General features: G+C 35.4%; 1 protein-coding gene across 1 annotated transcript; it reads right to left on the bottom strand.

Moving 5' to 3' along the window:
• Nucleotides 1–1,548: 1,548 nt before the first annotated feature.
• Nucleotides 1,549–17,758, bottom strand: AADAC (arylacetamide deacetylase). Its single transcript, XM_023232085.2, has 5 exons — nt 17,482–17,758; nt 14,152–14,374; nt 9,291–9,360; nt 5,202–5,373; nt 1,549–2,470 (listed from the first exon to the last, which is right to left on the bottom strand). The coding sequence occupies exons 1-5, from the start codon at nt 17,617–17,619 to the stop codon at nt 1,874–1,876; spliced, it is 1,200 nt and encodes a 399-aa protein (XP_023087853.1). The 5' UTR covers nt 17,620–17,758; the 3' UTR covers nt 1,549–1,873.
• Between the last annotated feature and the right edge of the window lie 251 nt (nt 17,759–18,009).

Here is an 18,009-nt window from a genome sequence, read left to right as displayed (position 1 = left end):
CTGAGTATTTAATTTTATTTTGTTTTTTGCAACTGTTGTAAAAGGGGTTGAGTTCTCGATTTGATTTTCAGCTTGGTCACTGAGCTGGTGTATAGCACAGCTACTGATTTGTGTAATTTTATTTTGTATCCTGAAATTTTACTGAATTCATTTATCAGATCTATGATCTGATGAGCCTTTAGGGTTTTCTGGGTATATAATCATATCATTGGCAAACTGTGACAGTTTGAGTTCCTCTTTACTGATTTGGATGCCCTTTATTTCTTCTTCTTGTCTGATTGCTCTGGCTAGGGTATTGCCTTATTTCTTAACATAAGAAACTACAATTTGCCCAACTACTAAAATTCTATTTTGCAAAATTCCTTGTGACACTGTCCTAGAAAATGAAATATAAGAAGTCTCTTAGCTGGATATCCTGAGATTACTACTGCTTTCCTGATAAAATAAAATTACCTCAAATACAGCTCTTCTGCCATATCCCTTCTCTGCCTAGATAGAATATTTAGATATTACTCAAAAATACAATAATTATAAGTATGCACACAAACAGACACTGAGGATGGTGAGTATATTAGTCTGTTTTCACACTGCTGGTAAAGACATACCCGAGACTGGGAAGCAAAAGGAGTTTAATGGACTTAGAGTTCCACATGGTTGGAGAGGCCTCACAATCATGGTGGAAGGCAAGGAGGAGCAAGTTATGTCTTACATGGATAGCAGCAGGCAAAGAGAGAGAGAGCTTGTGCAGGGAAACTCATTTTTAAAACCATCAGCTCTTGTGAGACTTATTCTCTATCATGAGAACAGCATGAGAAAGAGTCTCCTCCATGATTCAATTACCTCCCACTGGGTTCCCCCCATGACACATGGGAATTGTGGGAATTACAATTCAAGATGAGATTTAGGTGGGGACACAGTCAAACCATGTCAGTGAATACAAAGATAGAAAAAGCTTTAGTCCCCGATAATGGTGTGGAGCTTTTGCACCATCTGAAGACTGCCTGTAGTTGGGCTTCTTTATAATTAGAAAACACTACATAGTTCATAGTCAATACAAGTAATTCTGCCCAGCATTAAATATATTCCATTTTATTTATTTTTCTCCCTGCAATATTGGGATGGGATTTTCAGAGATTAAAATTTTCTCTGATTTTTCTATTATTGGTCAGTGACTTCCACACTTCCACATCTATAGTCTTTGGCTGTTAGGTCAGTTTTCATCCCAAATATTTCTTCTGTCTTTACTAAACTTCAGTTTCTTTACCTTTCCTCGAATAAAAAGCAGCTAATTCCCCACAGTACCACAGTGATTTTTTTTTTTTTTTTTTTTTTTTTTTTTTTTTTTTTTTTTTTTTTTAGCATTGATTAGTTTAACACTTGGTACCTGAATTCTAAAAGTGTTACATAGAGAAATTTACTGTGGTAATAAATTGACATTTCACTGAGACAACTGCTTTTGAAAAGAATTGGCATTTAATTCATATCTGTGATTAGGAATGTTTCAGGTTGTAAATGAACATTGATTAAAATCTTGACATTATCCAGACAGGCAATGTTTGCTCACATTTATTCTCCTGCATTGTAAATAGTAGCCAACACACAAAAATAAAGTATACAAGAATGTAATATTTTTACAAATAAGATTAACAGTGTCAGAAGGAAAATCTCAGAAAAAGCAGATAGACAATGTAGAAAATTGAAATGAAATCCCACAGTAAGAAAAAAACAAACAAACAGAAAAGTGACTATCTAAGAATTATGCTACATGTGGAACTAAATTAGACCATTCTAAGAAAGGCCAATTTCTAATGCAAATTTTCTGAGGTTTTGAGATTTACTTTATTTTAAAAATATGTTATAGCTACATGTTTTACTATAGATTTTCCTTTAGCCACTCAATATACTGATTTATAAGTCTGTGACTAATTTTAAGTTCCAGAAATGAAAATGCTCCATGGAATCCATCCTCAACATGGTTATGAGTAACCTGAACTCCAGCGTTGCGAAGTCGGGTGACATACATGAGTCCATCATCTCTTAAGGGATCATATTGACAGGTGATGACATAAGTCAGGGGTAAACTATGTAATTTTTTGTCATCAGCCAACAAAGGGGCTGCCCTCACATCTAGGAACCCTGGATATTTTTTAGCCAGCTCAGAACTGCCATAATTTGGATTGTTATAAACATGTCCTTTTATAAACCTCTCAGGGAGCAGGGAACTCCAATTAACAAATTTGAAGAGATGACTTGATTCCACAGGTACGTGTTGTCTGGAAAGCATGGCTTTTTCAAGTGATCTATCGGTGGTAAAATATTCACTCCAGAATCTAACCATGAGTGATTTGGATAGAAGTAGAACATTTGAATTTTCTTGATATGATGGTAAATCTACATCAAGAGGCTGAAGGGCAGGATAAATTAAAGACTGGATCTTGAGTTTGATCTTGACATCTGGGTCATCAAGGAGCTGAGAAACAAGATGATTTGCACAAATCATTTTCATTTGAAACAATAAAGTATCCCTAATAAGATTATCTATCTGTCTATCTATCTTGTCTTTATCTATCTATCTATCTATCTATCTATCTATCTATCTATCTATCTATCTATCTATTCATGATCTCAAAAAGACTTAAATAATAAATGAAACATACCATCACAACAAACTTTCTAACATTCGAAATGGGTTTCTAGAGCTAGATGTTCATCAATATTTTCAACTTAAGGAAAATCATCTGTCATATATGCTTTATGGATAATACAAAAAGATCTAAGTGATCATTAGAAAGTTAATCTCCTATGCTTTCTGCTAGGAATGATAACCAGAAGAACTGCATAAATATTCTCTTCTGTTCATGTAAGAGTATATTAAAATAGGCCTGGTATGGTGACTCAATCCTGTAATCCCAGCACTTTGGAAGGCTGAAGTGGGTGAATTGCTTGAGGTCAGGAGTTCGAGACCAGCTGGCTAACATGGCAAAAACCTGTCTCGACTAAAAATACAAAAATTAGCCAGGTGTGGTAGTGCACACCTGTCATTCAAGCTACTCAGGAGACTGAGACACAAGAATTGCTTGAACCCGTGAGGTGGAGGTTGCAGTGAGCTGAGAAAACACCACTGCACTCCAGCCTGGCAGACAGAGTGAGACACTGTATCAAAAAAAAAAAAAAATTATTAAAATATACCAGTATATCAATAAGCTTTGCTATGAAGAAGAAGGATCACTTAATAGAGGTTTCTGACATGGCTTTGATGCTAAAGCAACATGTTACTTTAGGAGACTTGGGCAAGACTTCTGTGTTAAATGGTCTATTAACATCATCTTTTATATCAAGTCCATTGTGCTAATATTTGTAATAATCAGTCTGTAAAAAGAGATATACCAATACCAGGTAGGAAAAAAGGACACTTATAAGAATGAAATATTACGAAATATGTTTTAAATTGTGAAAACATATAGGTTAAAAAATAATTTTATGTTTTCAAAGTGTATAATATGCTATAAAAGATGTATAGAACTTCTACATAAAATTACAGATATTATTAGATGTAACCTCAAATATTTTGCAAATTGTGGTATTTATCTACATTTTAACTATAATTATCAAAATAGACCATTTTGGAGACTATTTGTAAAGACTGGTACAAGTTGCCAAGCATTTTTATATAAATTTATTCATATGACCCTCAAACAACTCTTTAAAGTTGAAAGAGTTCATTTTTCTTCCAGGAGAGAAAATGAATATTTATTTAGAGAGATTAAGCCAGTATCAATTCTAGAAATTACTGCATCTCCAAGTGTCCTGATGTCCAGTCTAATGTTTTTGCTGCTACATTATGAAATTCATCGTAATGATTAGAAACCTACCTGTGAAGTTTCAAAGATTTGTTCTGTATTATGATTGAAACAAAGTGCAACTATAAATCTTTACTTTTGAGAATATTGTTCAACAGATTCTAGCAGTCAAAATGCTTTTAGTGTGAAAAATCATAAATAAATATAATTAACAAAACCAATAACAGCAATATTTTAAAATTGCTTTAGAACCCTCATTTGTAACTAAAGTCAACTAATAAAATTTAACCTTCTACATATGTTCTTAGAGAGAAGATCTTAGGTAGCTCCTTCTCCTGACTTCTACTCCATGGGAAAATAGTTCCTTTCTGACTACTACATGAAGAAAGAGTTTAGATGTTTAAACAATCAATAGCAGTGTTTCTTCTTCATCATAAAAACAAAATCTATTCTACATATAATCTGGGGCAAAAATGCCATTTATTATTATTATTATTATTATTATTATTATTATTATTATATTATCATTAAATGACAGATACAAAGATCTGATTTTACATCTACATACAAAAATCTTTTGAATTGTTCATATTTCTTCTTTGTAAGTAGCATGGGAATCTTTGAATGTGTTGATAATTTTCTAAAAATAGGATTATTTTTATGGTAATAGAGGAATATGCCATCGAAGATTCTATGAATTCGTCTGAACCTCTAATAGGGTAATAGGGTCATTAGTCTCACAATTACATGATCTCATTCACCTAGTTAGTATAATATTTTGCTGACACATATTATTTTATTTTTTATGCTTTTAAGAGACAGGACCTTACTCTGTCACCCAGGCTGGAGTGCAGAGGCATGATTATAGCTTACTGTAACCTTGAACTCCTGTGCTTAAGAGATCCTTCTGCCTCAGCCTCCTCAGCCTCCCAGGTAGCTAGGACTACAAACTCACACTATTATGCCAGGCTAATTTTTCTTTTCTTCTTATTATTTTATTTTATTTATTTATTTATTTATTCATTTATTTATTCACTTATTTTTGTAGAGACAGGGTCTCACTGTATTTCCCAGGCTGCTATCAAACTCCTGGTCTCAAGTGATCCTTTTGCCTTGGTCTCTCAGAGCGCACTGAGATTGCACTTCTGAGCTACCACATGCAGGCTATAATTTCAAATTAATGATTTATCCAAAGAATTAACATTCCCTTAAGAAAGAAAAAAAAATCTATGACAGAAGCAGAGATTGACATTATAATGTTTTAGTCATTTCTTCTCAATATTCTCTTTAATAGTTTCAAAAAATTAGTATCTCCTATTTGCATTTATATTTTAATACATGCGTTAGATATGTTTGTAAGTAGACTATTTTTAAAAAGCATAGAAATTATCAACATCATACCTGTTGAGTCACTGCTGCAGCTAAATTCCCTCCTGCACTATCTCCAGAAATACCGATTCTCTCAGGGTTCACACCATATTTTGCAAGAACTGTTTTACGTAAGAACCACCTTAAGGCGTTATATACATCTTCAAACTGAATTGGGAAATGATACTTAGGTGCTAATCTGTAGCTGTAGAGAGAAAACATACTTCACACTTTTTTTTGTTTTTATTAGAACGTAATATATTATTGGTGCAAAATAATGGCAAAACCGCAATAACTTTTGCACCAACCTAATACATGCTGGAAGTGCACATAAGTATATAATTTCTTTAATTTTCAAACTAAACACAGCCACATAATCAGTACTCAGATCATGAAATATAACATTGCCAGCATCCCAGAAACCTTTTGTTTACTCTCTTTAATTCCTGAAGTATCCACTAATTTGACATAACAGCATAAATTAATTTTGCCTAGTTTTTGCCTTTAAATAAATGAAATCATATAGCATATACTATGTATCTGGTTTCAATTGTTCAACATTATGTTTTTGAGCCTCATTCACATTGCTTCTATCTTCCTGTATGGTACCCTATTGTTTGAATATACCACAAATCATTTAGCCATTAACATGTTGACGGGCTAAGTGAAATAAGCCAGTCATGGAATAACCAATACTGTATGTTTCCACTTATTATAAGGTGTCTAAAATAGTCAAATTCATAGAATCAGAGTGAAAAGATGGTTGCAAGGGCTGTGGGGAGGAGGAAATGGGGAGTTACTGATCAGCTGGCATAAAGTTTCAGTCAAACAAGTTGAATAAGCTCTACAGATCTGCTGTAGAGTCAAAAATAATGCAAATTTAAAAATTCATTAAGAGGGTAGATCACATATTAAATATTCTTGCAAATGATTAAACAAACAATAAATACCAAATAAATAGTTTTCCAGATAAAAAAATATTATGGGGATTTAGACTGCTTGCAGTCTTGGGCACAAACAGTGCTGCTATGAATATTCTAGTACATGTTTTTTTGTGACCATATGGATGTATCCTTGTTGATATATACCTGTGCTACTGATAGTAACAGAGGTATGCATAAGCTTTACTTAATAATGTCAAAGAGTTTTGCTGAGTAGTCTACCAAGTCATTTTCAAACCAGAGCTTATGGAAGTGCTGTTGATTCAAAACCTCATCAACACTTGGTATTTTATGTCTTTCTCATTTTATCTATAATTTTGAGTATATAAAGGTATCACAATAGTCTTAATTTGTATTTTCCTGATGTATACAGTACATTTTCATATATTGTTTGATGATTTGGATATCCTTTTCTGTAAATTGTCTTTTTGAGTCTTTCCCCTATACTTCTATTAATTGGTAGGTGTTTTTATATTTTGAATTTGAAAAAGTATATATGTATTTAAAACTGTTTAAAGTACACATATGTCTATACCCACATATATACACACACACAAACTTTAAGACTTCTGTTAATGACAGAGTCTAGCTCTGTTGCCCAGGCTGGAGTCCAGTGGCACAATCTCAGCTCACCACAACCTCCAACTCCCGGGTTCAAGCAATTCTCCTGCCTCAACCTCCCGAGTAGCTGGGATTACAGGTGCCCACCACCACACCTGGCTAATTTTTGTATTTTTAGTAGAGATGGAGTTTCACCATGTTGGCCAGGCTGGGCTGGAACTCCTGATCTCGTGATCCACCTGCCTCGGCCTCCCAAATTACAGGCATGAGCCACTGCACCCAACCTGAATTTTTAATATAACTATTTTACTGAGACATTCATAACCCATAAAATTAACACATTATAAGTATGCAATTCAGTGATTTTCAATATATTCAGAGTTGTGCAATCATTGCCACAATCAATTTTGGAAGATTTTCCTCACGCTAAAAGGAAATCCTATACCCATTAGTAGTCACTTCTCATTTCTCACCATCCTCCAAACCCAACCATAGGCAATCATTAATCTACATTCTGTCTCTACTCATTTGCCCTATTTTGGACATTTTCTATAAATGGAATCACAAAACTTGACATTTATGACTGGTTCGTTTCATCTAGCACAGTATTTTCAAGATTTGTCCATACTGTAGCAGTCTTTTTATTAACAAACAAATAATTAACTGACAAATGGATGAATAAAATGTGATATATTTACACAACTGAATATCTGTATAGATATGCCGCATTTTATTTAAATATTTGATTGAATTTTAAATATTCAATTGTATAGATATACCACATTTTATCCATCCATTTATCAGTTAATGAACATTGGGTTGCTTCCACTTTTAAGATTTATGAATAATGCTTCTACAAACATACAAGTTTTTATATGGGCATGTTTTCATTTCTCTTGTGTATACACCTAGAAATGGAAATACTGGGTCAATATGGTAACTCCGTTTGACGTTTTATGGAGCTGTCAAAGTGTTTACTCGCACCAGTAGCATAGAGGATTATGATTTTTCCATGTCCCCACTAACACTTGTTATTATCTTTTTAAATATATATATTATACCCATCCTAGTGAGTGTGAAGTGGTATTTCATTGTGGTTTTGATTTGCGTTTCTCTAATGACTAATGATATTGAACATCTTTTCATGTGCTTATTGGTCATTTTAATTTAGATACAACCAAAATTATCTATCTTTTAATATTGGAGTTCTTCATCTTTAATATCAATAAAATGAGAATATTTGAAGGTAAGGCATATATTTCATACGTATTTTAAAGTATATTTTATCTTTCAAGTGCATGCGATTTACGAGTCATTTCAATGAATCAAACACAGGTGTAGGTCTTATCCTGTAATTTGACTTGCCATGTTTAAGAAAATTCTCTTTAAGAATAAAGTTGGAATGCAAAACACCATAAGCCTTGATTTTCTAATTGCATTTTACAAAATATTATTCTAGCCACTACATTTATGAGTGATCACATACAACCAAATATTGATCAAGATTATGTCCCAACGTTATAATAATGATTAACTTGACAAATGGGGATACATATGTTATTTTTTAACTGTTCATTTACTTTCTGAAATTTCAATTTAAATATATATTGCTCTGGCATGGGTCTATCCAGCAATCCACCCCTAATTTTACTGTCCCTAAGTGCTCTTTCCATAAGTGGATTATTTAACACAATTTTATATGACCTCATTTATTTGTTTAATTTGATAATAAATTTTTAATATACTTAGTGCAGTGTATAGCACTTGGTGAGCCTAAATTGTAGACTGTATTTTAAATATTTAAAATTATATAGCCTACAGTTTAGGCTCACCAAGTGCTATACACTGGGCTAAGTCTGTTTCAAGAAAGTTATCACTTACGGAAATTATTTATAATGCACTTTTATAGATGATCCTGTGATTCCAGGGCACTCATTTTTAAAGACCGTGAATTAAGGGTTGAAAGGAAATATCGTCCAGGTAATTACGTCCATAAATGATACAGTTTGAATTTATGTGAAAACATTTTTTTTTTTTTTACTTTTTGGTGTTTCTTTTTGCCTAAATAACACATGTACCCACATATACAGATTTTTTTTTTTTTTTTTTTTTTCTCAGCTCTAATCAGGTCAGGCCTAGCACTCACTTGCAATTGCCTACTTAGTGTCATCTGAGAAACATTTATTTTTGGCATAATCATGCATCGGCTGAGAAAGCTGAGAGAATCGGCTGAGCGTGGTGGCTCACGCCTGTAATCCCAGCACTTTAGGAGGCTGAGGAGGGCAGATAACTTGAGGTCAGGAGCTCGAGACCTGCCTAACCAACATGGTGAAACCCCCATCTCTACTGAAAATACAAAAATTAGCTGGGTGTGGTGATTCGCGCCTGTAATCCCAGCTACTTGGGAGGCTGAGGTTTGAGAATCACTTGAACCCAGGAGGCAGAGGTTTCAGCGAGCTGAGATCCTACCACTGCACTCCAGCCTAGGTGACAGAGTGAGACTCTGACACACACACATACACACACACACACACGCACAACAAACAAACAAAAAAAGAAAGCTGAGAGAATCTTGGCATGTCAGGCATCTGGCCAGAAAACCAAACAGCACAACTCTTACTTGGTTGATATGACAACAGCATCAAGTCGGTCTGCTGTCCATCTTGACAGCAAGTCATAATCATTTACAGCTGAAATAAAAGGATAAAAGCAACATATTAGTAAAATAGACAAATGAAGACAAGGCTGTTTCCTTCACAAAAAAATCCTGCTGCACTTTTTTCACGTTCTGGAAGGTCTATTTCACCTTAAAACAGGAGACACAAATTTAACACTGTATTTATAAGAAGCCATCCATCCATGACTCAGTGGAATTCAAGTTTCCCAGCGAACCTCCTAATGCTCTCCCTCCCTTTTATCTTTTGTCCTGCACATTTTGCCATTGATCCTTCTATGTCAGATTCAAGGATCACCTAAGTCTGCACGGGACAATAGAAAAGGCCCCTGAATATAAGTGGAATAGAACTAGGTCCCCTTAAACAAACACCGGAACTTACTGCTTGCATCTGTACTACTACTGTAAGAATATACCTAGCTGAGGCCTGTCTTTGTCTCTTTTTCTCTTATCTAAGAGGAAGACGTAATACTCTTTTTTCCATTTCCAACCTTCCTATCTATATCCAATTATTTTACTAGTGCTCTAAATCTTCTTCCCTTTCATTTCCTCTGGGATGTGTATCTATTAGTCAACACTCCTAGCCCATTACTTGGCTGACATATTTCTACTTACTGCCTTCATTTATTTCAGTCTACCAACCTGTTTATATTTCTCCTGCACAAAAATAAAAGAAAATGCTCTTACTTAGCTCTCGTTTCAATCTATAATTTTCTTGCTAATTTCACAACTAAGTCCTTTTAAGGCCAGCAATTCTTCTTTTTTTTTTTTTTTTTTATACTTTAAGTTCTAGGGTACATGTGCACAATGTGCAGGTTTGTTACATATGTATACATGTGCCATGTTGGTGTGCTGCACCCATTAACTCATCATTTACATTAGGTATATCTCCTAATGATATCCCTCCCCCCCTCCCCACAATAGGACCCGGTGTGTGATGTTCCCCTTCCTGTGTCCAAGTGATCTCATTGTTCAGTTCCCACCTATGAGTGAGAACATGCAGTATCTGGTTTTCTGTTCTTGCAATAGTTTGCTGAGAATGATGGTTTCCAGCTTCATCCATGTTCTTACAAAGGACATGAACTCATCCGTTTTTATGGCTGCATAGTACTCCATGGTATATATGTGCCACATTTTCTTAATCCAGTCTGTCACTGGTGGACATTTGGGTTGATTCCAAGTCTTTGCTATTGTGAATAGTGCCTCAATAAACATATGTGTGCACGTGTCTTTATAGCAGCATGATTTATAATCCTTTGGGTATATCTCCAGTAATGGGATGACTGGATCAAATGGTATTTCTACTTCTAGATCCTTGAGGAATCACCACACTGTTTTCCACAATGGTTGAACTAGTTTACAGTCCCACCAACAGTGTAAAAGTGTTCCTATTTCTCCACATCCTCTCCAGCACCTGTTGTTTCCTGATTTTTTAATGATTGCCATTCTAACTGGTGTGAGATGGTATCTCATTGTGGATTTGATTTGCATTTCTCTGATGGTGAGTGATGATGAGCATTTTTTTCATGTGTCTGTTGGCTGTATGAATGTCTTCTTTTGAGAAATGTCTGTTCATATCCTTTGGCCACTTCTTGATAGGGTTGTTTGTTTTTTTCTTGTAAATTTGATTGAGTTCTTTATAGGTTCTGGATATTAGCCCTTTGTCAGATGAGTAGATTGCAAAAATTTTCTCCCATTCTGTAGGTTGCCTGTTCACTCTGATGGTAGTTTCTTTTACTGTGCAGAAGTTCTTTAGTTTAATCAGATCCCATTTGTCAATTTTGGCTTTTGTTGCAATTACTTTTGGTGTTTTAGACATGAAGTCCTTGCCCATGCCTATGTCCTGAATGGTCTTGCCTAGGCTTTCTTCTAGGGTTTTTTATGGTTTTAGGCCTAACATGTAAGTCTCTAATCCACCTTGAATTAATTTTCATATAAGAAGTAAGGAAAGGATCCAGTTTCAGCTTCCTACTTATGGCTAGCCAATTTTCCCAGCACCATTTATTAAATAGGGAATCCTTTCCCCATTTCTTTTTTTTGTCAGATTTGTCAAAAATCAGATGGCTGTAGATGTGTGGTATTATTTCTGAGGGCGCTGCTCTGTTCCATTGGTCTACATCTCTGTTTTGGTACCAGTACCATGCTGTTTTGGTTACTGTAGCCTTGTAGTATAGTTTGAAGTCAGGTAGCGTGATGCCTCCAGCTTTGTTCTTTTGACTTAGGATTGTCTTGGCAATGAGGGGTCTTTTTTGGTTCCATATGAACTTTAAAGTAGTTTTTTCCAATTCTGTGAAGAAACTCATTGGAAGCTTAATAGGGATGGCATTAAATCTATAAATTACCTTGGGCAGTATGGCCGTTTTCACAATATTGATTCTTCCTATCCATGAGCATGGTATGTTCTTCCATTTGTTTGTGTCCTCTTTTATTTCACTGAACAGTGGTTTGTAGTTCTCCTTGAAGAGGTCCTTTGTAAGTTGGATTCCTAGGTATTTTTTTCTCTTTGAAGCAATTGTGTATGGGAGTTCATTCCTGATTTGGCTCTCTGTTTGTCTGTTACTGGTCTATAAGAATGCTTGTGATTTTTGCACATTGATTTTGTATCCTGAGACTTTGCTGAAGTTGCTTATCAGCTTAAGGAGATTTTGGGCTGAGACGATGGGGTTTTCTAAATATACAATCATGTCATCTGCAAACAGGGACAATTTGACTTCTTCTTTTCCTAACGGAATACGCTTTATTTCTTTCTCTTGCCTGATTGCCCTAGCCAGAGCTTCCAACACTATGTTGAATAGGAGTGGTGAGAGAGGGCATCCCTGTGTTGTGCCAATTTTAAAGGGAATGCTTCCAGTTTTTGCCCATTCAGTATGATATTGGCTGTGGGTTTGTCATAAATAGCTCTTATTATTTTGAGATACGTTCCATCAGTACAAGGCCAGCAATTATTCTTAGCATTTTATTTTCTTCTCTCTCTCTTTTTGCTTGCTGTGATGTGTTTCTCTGTGAATATCCATCATGTCGGCAAGTCTCTCCTCAACAATATTAATATAAAAAGTTCAACATCCAAGAGACATACTTCCATCCTACTTACTTGACATTTCTACACAATCCAGTACTTTTATTATTTCGTCTTCCTTGAGGTTCTCACCTTCTTTGGCTTTCTTTTCATTTTTGACTTTTTTGACCACCTCAGTGCTTTGCTGTCTGCTTATTCCTTCACCCAACAATTTTGTTTCCATTCTCCAGAGATCTGTCCTCACCCTCCCAGTCAGTCTGTCAGAAATGAGACATTCACTCAGATCTGTCTCTTTCTTTTTCTGTCTTTTTCTCCTCTAACTTCCCACATCAATGGACAAATCTGCTTAATTTCAAGCTTGTAACATTTTCTTTTCAGGACTAATTTATTCTTCCTCTTTAGAGTTCAGAGTTCTTAACTTAGTAGGCCCAGTCCAATCTTCACTCCTCCAGTTAATCTATACTGTATTCATTGGAGGTAAACTGATAAATATCAAGAGCCCTAGAGCTCAGGTGGGTTAGGATGATTTTCTCACACAATTGGGACTTTTATCCCAGTATTTCCACTTCTAAACGTTTTTCTCTTTCTGCTATAATTCTATACATTAAGAAATATACAACCTTCACACCCAATCTTGATTACTCTTGCCAAATAAACTAAGTTTAGCCCAAAGCTGCCTCTTTCCTTAGTTTAAAGGTTTCTTGATACATAGTAAGTTGTAACTTAATTGGATGTCTAACCTACTCTTGTCCCAATCACTGAGTTTCAGCCAAAGGTAACCAACTTGTCAAACCAGTTTCAAATAAGGCAAACGCTGAGCTGTAACCAATCCACCTATTTCTGTACCTCACTTCTGTTTTCTAAATGTCACTTTCCTTTTTCTATTCGTAACTCTTCTTCATCCATGAGGCAGTGCTGGAGACTCTCTGAACCTATTCTGGTTTGGGACGGTGCCAATTAGTCTAAGGTTTTTCTTCTAACATTCTGACCTATTATTTCCTACATTTATCACTTTAAAACACACTGTATTCTTTAGTTATTTATCAATTGATTAAAGACTGTCTTCATTAGAATGTAAGCTCCAAGAAGACAGGAAGACAGGAATTATTATTATTATTATTATAATTTTTTGAGGCAGAGTCTTGCTCTGTTGCCCAGGCTGGAGTGCAATGGTGCGATCTTGGCTCACTGCGACCTCCACCTCCTGGGTTCAAGAGATTATCCTGCCTCAGCCTCCCAAGTAGCTGGGATAACATGCACCTGCCACCATGCCCGGCTAATTTTTGTATTTTTTTTTAGTAGACACGGGGTTTCACCATGTTGGTCAGACTGGTCTCAAACTCCTGATCTCAAGTGATCTACCCGCCTTGGCCTCCCAAAGTTCTGGGATTACAGGTGTGAGGAAATTTTGTCTATTCAAAAATACATTCAAAGATCTCAAAGTATTACCAGGCATATAGTAAATTTGAGTAAATGGATGAAAACATTAAATGGTTCTGTAATATCAAGTGGAGAATGACAGAAATAGCACAACTTTCTTAGAGTAATTGCAATAAATAGAAAAAAAAAAAAGGGTCTTCTCACCTCTACCTGGGTTGATGAGGAAATGCATATGCAGAAAAGAGTGATATAAAGATTCAAGGAAAAGTAAAACTTTGCCATCAGAACAAAGTACGAGAAGATAAAAGAGGCGTTAATGTCCATGCCGAAGGGCATGTATACCTGCTGAAGACTTAGTAAAATGTTTGCAAACTACCTCAGTGACAGAGATTTTTCAAAGCATTCACTTACCAGCACTTCCCAGGCACCAGCCTCCACCATGGATATAAAACAATCCCCTTCTTAGTACTTCAGATTTTCTCTTTGGCACATATACTCGAACAAGAATGTTGTTGAATTTTGTCTCAGTCACAGTGACATTTTCATCTGAGGTTGGTGGGACTTCATAAAAGCTCCAGACAACCTTAAGAGAATCCATAATGTGGTGAAGTCCCAGCAGCTCCACAAATGTAGCCTAAAAATGAAATTCAAAAACATCTTAAAATTCAAGTATCAAATGGCAAAGACATCTATGGACTCACAGGTACACATTAACCCTTAATAAACTCAAATGGAATGAACTAAATTTTCATGCATGAATCTTGTTTGGTCCTTTTAAAAGAAACCAAAATTCAAAGGTTATGCCTAGGGTGGTTCTTAAAAAAGAGGGAGTATACAGTGAAGGAAATAAAAATATTTCATCCCCAAAATATATCTCATTGACATATTGCAAGGCGGCTTTTCAGAAGGGCTGGAAATACAAGAATAGCTGGAGAGCTTTTCTTTTGTGGAGATGATTTGCATCTGCAAAGAAAATCTGCGTTAATGCAGGCTTTCTCTGAGAGCCTTTATTTGTCCAGATCTAGGAAAAATCTACTGAGAATCTGACACCTTTAAAGGTCTGAAAGAAATTTTACCATCTATTCTCTCTGAGGGCTGCTGCCTATGAGGATCCATGTAACTAACAAGACCACTTTCGCTAACCATGTCTCCTCTTCTCTTCTTCCCATAACCTGTCTTGCCACCATAACATTTTTTGGCCAAGCCATCATTCTTTCTGTAACCTCAGGATAGTTAAAAAAAAAAAAAAAAAAAAAAAAAAGTGTCAACCATCTGGCCATTTCTTTGAGGTTTTATGTTTTGTAACTCTATTACGTATGCTAAAAAATGTATATGCCTTTTTCTCCTATTAACCAGACCTGTCAGTTGACTTTCAGCAACCTTTAGAGGGCAAAAATGAAGTTTTATATTGACCCCTGCTACTAATTTAGCTCCTATTTCACTAAAATGTGTCAGGCTCTCTACCAGGCTTTAGGGTTTCAGAGATGAACCAGACAAATGCTATTCTCAAGCATCTCAGAGTTAAGTGTGAAAGACAGATAAATAAATGGTTACAAAACAATGTAAACATATGACAGAGCTCCGTACAAGGTACCTTGGGAGCAAACAGCACGTGATTACAAAAAGCTACCTGGGAGTAGCCACTGGAAAAACAATTTTATCTGAGACTTGAAGTAAATACATTTTTCTAAGTCTTTTGCTAACCAAGTAAGAAAAGGAAAAATCCTGGCAGGTCGAGGAACTGGTTTAGTTTAGAAATAGGAAGATGCAGTGAGGTGTGGCTATGCAACTGGTTGTACATGGGAGCTGAGAGTCAGGGTTGGGAGGGAAGGAATGAGTGGGAGAAAAAGGGAGGGCAGCTTGCCTGCCTGTAGCCCATCCTTTCACTGTAGAATGAGTCAGTGTTCTGAGCACTCTATTGTAGTCATCTCAGTAATATTAACAACTTGCTTATATGGGAGGAAGATACATTTTTGTATCCATGTCAGATATGAGGAAAGTGAGCCCAGGAAGGTTAAATATGTCATCCATGCCTACACAGCTAGTAAATGATATTTACCAGGATTCTCAATCGAGTAGTTTGATTCTTGATGTAATGTTCATAATGTAAACATTTAATAAAGGGTATGAACACTCAAAGATTGCCGGACGTTTCAGAGAAGCCAGGAAAACTAATCAGGAAAAAAGAGACAAACCAGGAGCATAATTGACCACAAAAAAGCAAGCAAACAAACAAGCAGATAATTCAGGAATAAGAAAAAGCATTAAAACAACCTTTAAAAGGTATATCTACTGAGAGCTCTGAAAATATGTTACTTTCATAAATTGTGGGCAGAATGTAAGTAAATGAATGAATGAATGAATGAAAAGGCTACCAGATAAGAATATATATATAATTGCTTAAATAAATAAAAAGATTAATATAAAGACTCCAAGAAAAAAAATCAAAGACCTCTCACATATTGTAGCACAGACAGCAAATATGAGGGAAAAAAATGTGTCCCTTTCTTAAAGCTCTTTAATAGTTCTGCATCACATACAGAATTAAATCAAAACTTGCTACCAGTACCCACAAAGCACTGTATAATGTGGCTTCTAAACTCTCCAAACTAATTGCAACAATTTCCCCATTAAACCCAAATGTTTCATATGATTTCTTGGACTGTCAATATTCTGTAGCTGGGGTTTTTGTACTTGCTGCTGTCTCTGCTGGAAAACATTTGTCTTAGCACTTAGAATGGTTGGTTTCTTTTCATTCTTCTGGTCCCTAAGTAGATGTTTCCTCTTCAGAATGGCTTTTTCTTGCCATACATACAGTATCCCACTCTTGCCTTCTGCCCAAATTACTCTTTTTTTCCATCTTACCTCCTTCAAGGTACTTCTCATGAATTAAAATCGTTTATTCATTTAATTCTAATTGATTTTTTTCTCCACCACTAGAATGTCAACCGTGTGGGGACAGACCACTTGTTTGCCTAATAGGATTTGACAGAGTTGAATTGTTGAATAAATGCAAAATAAAAGATTAATCCAGGAGTTACAACATTCATTTGGTTTAAGTTTTGAAAAGAGATTTTTTTTTTTTTTAATGAAGATAATAAAGTAACCAAAGAAGTAATAGTAAAATATCCTCAAGGATCCAGAGAGAGCTACACCTTTTTAATTTGCCAGCATTCAAGCTGCCCTGGCAAGCAGCCAGTTGCCAGGACACCCAAGTCTCCCTCCCCTTCTCATTTATGCATATTGTGCCTCTCGTGGTTAATCCTAGGCATGTGCCAACCAGCCTGCCTATTGAAACTTTTCTTGAGAACTTATTTACATGTCCTTAGTCTATATTCTGAATTCTAAAGATAAATGCATAAAAATCTATAACCAACACAGTGCTGCATAATCAGATGATCTCTAATTTGAGTATAAAATTTAGGTAACAAACCCTACCTAAGATAATAATTCAAAGGAGAGCCACTATCATGACATTAAAGCTACCTAAACAAAGTACTTTTTAGTAAAACTTATTCAAATGACTCCTTGCTTGCTGTTCTTGATAGTTTTTTAACATGATTCCAATACATAAGACAGAAAACAAACAACATTTCTAAGTAATACATCGTCAGAGGCCACAGCATTTATTTTAAAAGATGAATAAATCAAAAAATTGAAAGAATAGAATCTTGAAAAACTTAATTCTCTGGGTCAATTCGTGGTGTATGCACATCTTAATTCATAAAATTCCAAACTTACCAAATTTTCTATAGTTTTCAGATTTGCGTTTATCCACATCAGTCTCCATGGCTCCTCAATGTTATCTGAGAGAGGCGTATAAATATAATATGCTATGAGGATCCCCCCAATCAGAAGGTACAGTGATTTTCTTCCCATGGTGTACGTCCTGCTTCTTGGTCTCTAGAAACACAGAAAGTAAACTTACATGATGTGCCTGAATAGTGTACTTTAATAAGCAGTGTGCTTCGGCTCCACCCAAAAGCTTTATCTTGCTCTTTTGAATATAGAGTTACTCACTTAGTTTAAGGATTGGCATAATAAGGTCAAAATTTTATCCGTTATCCAGATACACTTGTGTTAAGTGCAACTTCAAGGTTTAATGAGTAATAGGAAACTAGAGCAAAGTTCGTCAATGATTGTAGTGTTATTTGTATTCCAACAGACAGCATGTATTGAGTAACAACTTGGGAAAAAATTCTTTAACTCTAACAGAATTATCCATAGAAAACATACAGAATTCAGAATCTTTGTTTTAAAACAGCTTAT

The sequence above is a fragment of the Piliocolobus tephrosceles genome, chromosome 2 (assembly GCF_002776525.5).
Source record: "Piliocolobus tephrosceles isolate RC106 chromosome 2, ASM277652v3, whole genome shotgun sequence".
In the NCBI taxonomy this organism is placed as follows: domain Eukaryota; kingdom Metazoa; phylum Chordata; class Mammalia; order Primates; family Cercopithecidae; genus Piliocolobus; species Piliocolobus tephrosceles.
Note: the sequence above shows the minus strand (reverse complement) of the source record. Positions and strands in the feature narration are given on the sequence as shown.